The sequence below is a fragment of the Dendropsophus ebraccatus genome, chromosome 7 (genome assembly GCF_027789765.1).
Source record: "Dendropsophus ebraccatus isolate aDenEbr1 chromosome 7, aDenEbr1.pat, whole genome shotgun sequence".
Lineage (NCBI taxonomy): Eukaryota > Metazoa > Chordata > Amphibia > Anura > Hylidae > Dendropsophus > Dendropsophus ebraccatus.
The window spans coordinates 100,069,914-100,078,160 of record NC_091460.1 but is presented as its reverse complement, the minus strand read 5'-3'; the positions used below and the strand labels follow the sequence as shown (position 1 = coordinate 100,078,160).

At 42.2% G+C, this 8,247-nt stretch overlaps 1 protein-coding gene across 1 annotated transcript; it reads right to left on the bottom strand.

The window, feature by feature from the left end:
* Nucleotides 1–1,318: 1,318 nt before the first annotated feature.
* Nucleotides 1,319–7,573, bottom strand: LOC138796923 (kelch-like protein 23). Its single transcript, XM_069976668.1, has 3 exons — nt 6,688–7,573; nt 4,805–5,216; nt 1,319–1,867 (listed from the first exon to the last, which is right to left on the bottom strand). The coding sequence occupies exons 1-3, from the start codon at nt 7,571–7,573 to the stop codon at nt 1,549–1,551; spliced, it is 1,617 nt and encodes a 538-aa protein (XP_069832769.1). The 3' UTR covers nt 1,319–1,548.
* Between the last annotated feature and the right edge of the window lie 674 nt (nt 7,574–8,247).

The following is an 8,247-nucleotide window of genomic DNA, read 5'->3' as shown; positions in this document are numbered from 1 at the left end:
ATCCACATATGGTAGCCACTACATTCTCCATCTCTCATAACAGGAGTTAACCTACCCCTCCACTCAGTTTGATTATCAAGTGTTTATTAAATCATGCTCCAAGGTTACATTGGTTATATCTTCCACACAGACATGTTTTGATATAGGCATGCGCGCACTATTACAACTTCATCCTGTAGTAGGTTACTATGTCCTAGCTAGTGCGCATGCACTGATTTCCCGAATATGTGCCAACACGTCATCATGTCTTGACGTGACACCATTATGTCACCAAATTATGCGATCAAGGTACGCTCTATTCCACGATCTTCCGTGCAAGCGCGCTATGCTGACACGCATCGTTGTGACGTCACCACTCCATGCTCCGTCATCACATAAATAGACGCTGGAAGCAGCTAATTCAGTAGATGTCCATCGCTGCCTCTGCCAAACCAGCCATCGCACTGTGCTCCAGGTCTACCTGCATTATAGTAAGTTCCATCATACTTTTACCCAGTGGAATAACTATATCTTCCTGAAGAATAGCTATAGCCGAGAATACAATATCTGTGTCTAATCCAAGAGAGTGCACACCACATATAGCTATATGTTATGCTGTTGCTATTTCCAAGCAGGAATTGTTACATAGCCCACACAAGCGAGTAAAAGTTGACTACCTGACTATCTCACTCACTTAGAATAGAGCTAGCTCCACTTGGTTTAAGGGGACGCTCTATCCTAGCGGCTCTTAGAGTGAGGCAGGGTGTAATAGACCCTTCCATCAGTCACACACCCTTCCTCATTATTTCTTGTTAATGTACTTGCTACCTATTTTTCCTCACTGTATTTTATCTGCACTGAATAAATAATAATTTTTGACACCTGAACTTAGAGTCTCAGTCTACCACTTATTCGTTTTAGATTTTTTCCATTGCAATTATGGTTAGGATCATCAACTTGCTAAACAGCATTGTCTCTGTCTTATAGGGGTATTTTGCTCAGAGTTAATATTTCAATATGTTGCTGCCCAGGCACAAAAGATAAACAACCTATTCTTACCTCTCCACGCTCCCCTCGATGTCCTACTGCATGATCTTTGGTCCCCAGGTGAGCGAACCCAACTCTACATCTGAGACAAACTCGTCTGGCAGTGACAGCCTGCTCAGCCAATCACAGGCCACCACGGTCTCCTGTCTCACTCAGTGATGCTGTGATGCACTTAAATTAGTGTTACTTCAATATTGGCAGCGTATCAAGTATTTTTATTGTATTGTTACTGTGCAGGAAAGCGGACATGCATTCACATTTTCACACTAAGACAAATTGTCATTAATTATTCTTGCCTATAACCTCTTTCTTTCCACATCCTGCTATTTTTGCTAAGAAGAATCTAGAATCACTGTACCGGCTAAACAGAAAATAAACTACTACACAAAATACATTTTATCATTTCTACCCTGGAAATTGTACCATAAGGTGTTGAATTTAATGGTGAAATCTAGTAAAAAGGAAGTCTTCAATAAGTTTGTAATCCCATACCAACAACATTGATATCTAAAACAAAAACTTCTAAGGCCACACATCAAAGCGTCTCATACTTACGCAGCCTCTTATGGGCAATGGGCAAGGAAGTTTTACATCTATTACCTGACAAATATCCAGGTATGGATCAAACAAGACAAAATTGGGAATGTCATGTTTTATACTAGCTCTTCTCTGTCCAAGTAAATAAATCCGGCCATTTGCAGAACAGCATCCCATAAAGAACTTGCAGTTGAGACATTCTTCTTCAATTACTGACCACATTTCATTACGAAAGTCGAAGCGGAGAGCTTTTCCTCCAATGGTATATAGGATTCCATTAAGTACAGTAGCCCCCAAGTCATACCTTGAAAACAAATTGTAAGTGTAATTTAGAATCATGCTTATCAGTGGTATGTATAGAATTATTCCAATGCAAGATCATAGCATCTCACTGACATACATTACCAGGCAGGTTGCAAATGCCATACCATAGCTGCAAAATCGCCAAATACCATACCATAGCTGCAAAATCGCCAAATACCATACCATAGCTGCAAAACGGGCCAAATCACATGCATATCGTGTTCCAGTCACTTTTTCGCAAAACAACTGTATATGAGCTGCTGAAAATCCATTTACAGCTCACCAAAAATCAGTCTGTAAATCAACCGCATGATCACTACCAGACTTCTTCCTTTGAGGTGTGCTTGGAAGATTTAAAGGGCAACATCCAACGTGAAATTGCTCACGTTGCAGGATTAAATCACTTACCATGTTCCCTCACTACATGAGCTTAACTGTTGTCAGTTCCCAAACAGATCCTAAATATCTTGTGAAAAATTATACAGTTCTAGTTATAGCGGTCCAGGTTTCTCATTTGTGGCACTACTGCAGTCAAGGATTTCGCTCTGCTAAGTGCCTGGAAACTGTCCTAGCAGAAAAAAGTGTACAATGAAGGTGTCACCTGTGTCTGCATGGTGAACGAGGAAATTGTAGGTGCTGCTTGTACTTGTAGGCAGATCAAGCATCTCTACTAAAGGACTCTGGAACACCTTGTGTGCATGTCCTTACTTAAAGAGAACCTATCAGCTGCAATTCATGTTCCAGACTACTGACACTGTTAGATAGCTGTTAGGTCAAGGAAACACCTTTCATATATCCATCTGTGCTTCTAGAACATAAAAAAATTGAAAAAATCTATAGTGGGCTTTCCCAAGCTCATAAAGTGCAGCAAACATCTCCTCATCCCCCTTCCCATACCTGACCCTGCTTAAGACGCAGCTTCCAGATGTTATGCAGGAAGGGGGAAGAGAGAAAGCATTCAGCTTGTAGCTTTTCAAGAGTTTGGAAAAGCCTATTTTACTCTTCCATAGAATAAAAAGCATTTTTCTGCATCCTGGAAGCACAGATAACGTGTCTCCTTAATCTAGAAGCTAACAGTGTCAGCAGTTTGGAACATAATAAGTTCCATTTAACCATTCCTTTCAACACAATCTAACAACTTAGTCAGAATGGCCTAGAAGGTGAGCAGTTCCTAGAAACTACCATCCTTTACTCACAGTCCAATGATGCACCCCCTCTCAAAGTCTGTTAGTTGGGCAGAAGGGAACCGTAGGGGCAAGTCTAACAGTCTGTAATCTCTGACCATGAGGTACTCTAGTGTCTGAGTATTAATTTGGGGGTAAGCACTTTTACACCTACTTGTGGGAAGCCTCAGGGGGACATTTACTAAGATGCACTCCTGGCGTACAGCATGGAAAAGGCGCAGATTCGCCCCTTTTCCATGGCTTATGCCAGTCGTATCCCCCGCTTACCTCATAGGCAGGCTGGTACGGCAAGGCGTGGCCTCCTCCTGTGCCTGATTTATCATGATTAACGTCCACTCTACACCTGCATGCGTCTTCAGGGAAAAAGAGGTGGGGCTTTATTTAAGACTGATGGATCAGTACACCTGTCTTGATAAATGTCCTCCTCAGTGCCTAATCAGAACACAAACAGTTTTGCAGCAAGCCCACATTGGGTGCATGCCAGAGGTCAGAAAAATGGCAAAAATAAATAAATACGGGAGTCAGAGAAACAAAAGAAAGTAGGGAGAGGGTGAAAAAGGAGGGTATAAAGATTAATAATGGGAAGAAAAGAAAGGACACTGCTGAAGAGGAACAATGTTATGGCTCTCAGGATGAATGGCTTCCCAGAAGGAATCCCAGGATGCACAGATTTCATGGAACTGATCTAATGTGATGTTAAGGCTGACACTAAGATACTCCATATTTCTTGTCAAGAAGGCGGGGGTAAGCCTTTCCAGTGAAGAGGAAAATGTGGAGAAGCATTCTAGTGTTGTACATCCCAAGGTTCTTAATGGGGATATTTAAAGCGTAACTGTCATTTCAGGGCCATTTTTCTGAAAACATTAAATATCAACTGTACAAGCGATTTTAAGAAACTCTGTAATAGGTTTTATGTACTAAAAGAGTTTCCTTCTGTACTGAAAAAGCAATCTCCCAGCCTCCCCCCTCACATCAGATAAAGCAGGATTTCTGTCTCCATTATGTGGCTATGGAGAGGGGAGGGGCTGTTAGGAGTGACTGAGTCCTGCACAGCACAACACCCTGCAATCTTCTCTCAGTAAGTACATAGATAAGCACTGACCTTTCTGACCCCAGAATCCTGCAGTTTAGGTGCCCAGAGAGTCTACAAACAGCTGACCTTCATGTCACCTCTTCCTGCTCCCTCATCTCCCTCGGCCCCTCCCCCCTTCATAGGCTTACAATGGAGAGAGCAGAACCCGTCTTCACTGGCTTCTCTGTAATGAAGACGTGTTTGCCTGATAATGCACAGATAAGAAGTCAGGGGGGAGGCTGGGAGATTGCTTCTTGAGTACAGAAGGAGGCTTTTTTGGCTGATGAAACCTATTACAGAGTTTCTTAAAATCGCTTATACTACTGATTTCTGCAATTAAAAAAAACATGACAGTTACGCTTTAATAAAAAGAGGCCCAAGGAGGACATGAATATTGAAAACGTCATTTTCTTTCTTACAGCAGTAGGTGCTAAAGGAAGGGGCTTGCCATCGATTTGCAAAACGAAAGGAGGCTTTTGCATTAAAGCACCCCTTAAACATGTCATGGTGAGGCCATCAGCGATTGACTTCTATTGGAAAGCCATTCAAAGTAGTGAACACACTAATTGATTCAGTAGGACCAAAATGTGATAATGTGGGATATCTGAAAAACACCCTTTCCTTCCTCTTTAAATATAATTTTACACATAATGGAGGAATTAATATAGATATTATACTCTACCTGGGCATAGGAGAATAAGTGATTACCTCCCACACATCTAGTACTGTGTTCAGTCGCTGTATTCCACTATAGACATCACCATTGTCATCACGGCCACATATAACATAAAGTTTGTCGTCAACACTGACAGCTGCTGCTCTTTCAACAGGTTTAATGAGAGGGCTCCTGGTCTCCCATGTCATCTCTGCTAGATCCAGCCTCTCTACATTTGCGATGACACCCTCATCTGTGCTCCCACCAATGACATAGAGGTGCAGCCCTACTCCCACAGCACAATGAAAGCTTCGGGAAATCTTCATAGGCGGCCCATCTCGCCAACAGTTATCTGAAGTATCATAAATGAGAACCCAGTCTATGTTGTACCATACAAAATCTCCTCGAAAATATCCACCAGTGACGATAACCAGGTTTCCTGTAATCATAAAAACAGAACAAAAGAGAAAATAATTATTACCAACAATAAATTGTATTCAGTTATTGCATTGCTAGATTTTTATTACATTATTACATTTTGGTCATACTAAATCATTTAGAGCCTCACTACTTTGTATGGCTTTTCCAATCAAAGCCAATCGCTGGAGACCTCGCCATGACATGTTTATTAGAGACAGATACGCTTCGAAGAAGCACTCAAGGTTTTATTCGCCCATGTAATGATAACTCATCACCAGTATTCCCTCAGTGTCATCTGTTTCATCCCATTTTAGCAGCATTCATACAATACTGCAGCTGTACTGACTTACTATACAGCTGCTTTAAAGTCCTGTTCTCCTGAGATCAGGGGGAGAGAGGATGGTAGAGGGACAGCTTGTACAGTCTGCATGGGTCCCCCCTTCCATGGGCTTTTACTCATGACAGCTAATGAGTAGAGATTAGCGAACCGGGTTCGGGTTCCAGTCGATCAAAATCCGAACGTTTGGTATTTGATTAGCTGGGGCTGCTGAACTTGGATAAAGCTCTAAGGTTGTCTGGAAAACATGGATACAGCCAATGACTATATCCATGTTTTCAACATAGCCTTAGGGCTTTATCCAAGTTCAGCAGCCACCGCTAATCAAATGCCGAAAGTTCAGGTTCGGATTGACTCGAGCATGCTCAAGGTTCGCTCATCTCTAGTAATGAGTAGGAGCCAAAGTCTTGTTGAATCATCTACTACTCAATAGCAGTTTACCCACTGCTGAATTTACACAGTGCTGCAATGTAATCTTTACCTCCCTTTAGCTTCTCAACAGTAGCAATAGTTCAGTGCTTAGTATAACCCCTTCATTGCTGTTGCTTTATTGCATTTCTGCTCATACAGCACCTTGTAAATCCTAACTGTAAACCCTTCTCCACCACAGTGAAGCCTGTTTGGTGCACTTTCTCCAGCTCTATGTCATAGCAGCAGTATGAACTTAGTATTGTACTGTACTGGGATTGGCTAGGTAGCTAAGGGATGAAATAATAGCTAAGCCCTAGTCCCACCCCATACCATGGAGAAAATGAGAAATGCTACCATTTCTCCATATATGCATCACCTATGTTTCTATCACCATAACTTGAAAATATCTATCTAGAGGACAGTAGTAAAGATGAGCGAATTTGCCGAAGTTCGGGTTCGTATGGACCTGAACTATCGGCTTCTGATTCCCGCTGTCTGCAGCCTCCGTAAACAGGGTGGATACAGCCTTACGGACCTCCTGGAAAACTGGGATACAGACACTGGCATAGGCTGTATCCCAGTTTTCCAGGCGGTCCTTAGGCTGTATCCACCCTGTTCACGAAGGCTGCAGACAGCGGGAATCAGTAGCCGATAGTTCAGGTTCATACGAACCCGAACTTCGGCAAATTCGCTCATCTCTAGACAGTATATAAATAATCACTATATTTAGAGAGAGAGTTACCTACTGTGGCCACTGCATACTGGGTGAGGTTTTTCCGTTTTAAAGAGGGGCATGCCCTCCATGTACTTGTTTTAGGCAAATAAATGTAGAGTTCTTGTTCTTCTTGTTCATGTTTTCCACCAAGCACATACAAGGTCTCATATGTTCTGCTTGATGACATCACATCACCCATGGTGCGCCATGCCATGGGCGGGTTGCTGTTTAATGTTTCTAAAAGCCTTAAATAAGTATCTTGCCCTTTTGATTTTTGAATTTGTTTGACCAGACCATCAAGGAAAGTGAGGCTAAGGAATGCAGGTCTTACCAGTGCAACGAGCTCCTTGAAATGCATTTCTCGTACGGTGTCCGCCATGACCCATTTCATAACAGCATCAAACACAACATCTTCATTCGAAACATATAAGTCATCCGTTTGCAGCACTGCTTCTAGAGTTTCCTTATCTACCTGACTGAATTCATCTTCATGGTCATTTATGAGCTCAGATAAGTGTGTGACAGCGACATTAACAGCAGAGTCATGAAGATCCATATATCCGTATTGCTGGGAATAGGACATCATACTTAAACAGTTAGACATCTTTAATTCTTGGACCAGAAATGCAATGCAGAACTTCTTAGCTTGACGCAAATCTAAAAAATCTGCTGTTTCCAGGAGATCTGTGACATTTCCTTGATTTAGTTCCATACTCCCATTTTTTACAAAGTCTAGCAGAGTCTGGAAACATTCCTTGTTTACCCCATTAAGCTGTATTTTACATAAAGAACTCTCTTTAAATCCTCCATAAAACATTATCTGGAAATATCTACTTTCTTCTGCCAACACAGATTTCTCCATATGGAAGAGTTTTTTGTCAACTTCAAGAATAACTTCATTCACCTCATCCATTTTTGACGGTGATCCTTACGGAATGCTACTGAACAAGAGAACTAGTAAAATAACTATAATTATAAGAATAAGTTATACAACTCACTGCTCAGAACCACAGCAATGCTTCAGTTTGTTGAGAAAGTTCTGCATGTCCTTGATCCACACGTCCTACTTTCCTACTTTTCCTATACAGAAAGCTTCTCAAACACAGTGACTTGTATATTCTGAAGAAGCATCTAGCTTGTAGCTAAGTTTGAATATTGTCTATTCAGCTGTTCCAAAAATAGCCTGCGTTTCTGTAACTTCTGCTTCTGTCTTTCATTTTCAAAAAGAATCCTATGATCGAAGGCATCACCACAGCTTAATGGGCAACTCCGGCCAAAAGTATTTTTAATATGTTATTACTTATGGAAAGTTAGACAAATTTAATGTACACTAATTATGGGAAATGCACATATAGGGCTATTTCCCTTAATTTACTAGACCAGGAACACTGGGAAGCATCGGGAGCACCGTGCTTCCTGCGGGGTGGGGGAAGGCTGATGCTTCCCAGTGTCCCCGGCCGGCATGCATGTAAGCAGAGAGTGGCGGCAGGACGGTGAGTGGGTCAGTGCGGCCGGGCGGCAAGTCGGTCAGTGCAGCCCGGCGGCGAGTCAGTCAGTGCGGCTGGGCGGCGAGTCAGTCAGTGCGGC

What these genes read in the sequence shown, in the direction of transcription:
- LOC138796923 (XM_069976668.1), bottom strand. Translation starts at nt 7,573, where the DNA reads ATGGATGAGGTGAATGAAGTTATTCTTGAAGTTGACAAAAAACTCTTC. An exon ending in GTATGCAGTGGCCACAGTAG is followed by an intron (nt 5,217 to 6,687) that starts GTAACTCTCTCT and finishes TTATGATTACAG; the next exon opens with GAAACCTGGTTATCGTCACT. An exon ending in ACTTATTCTCCTATGCCCAG is followed by an intron (nt 1,868 to 4,804) that starts GTAGAGTATAAT and finishes TTTGTTTTCAAG; the next exon opens with GTATGACTTGGGGGCTACTG.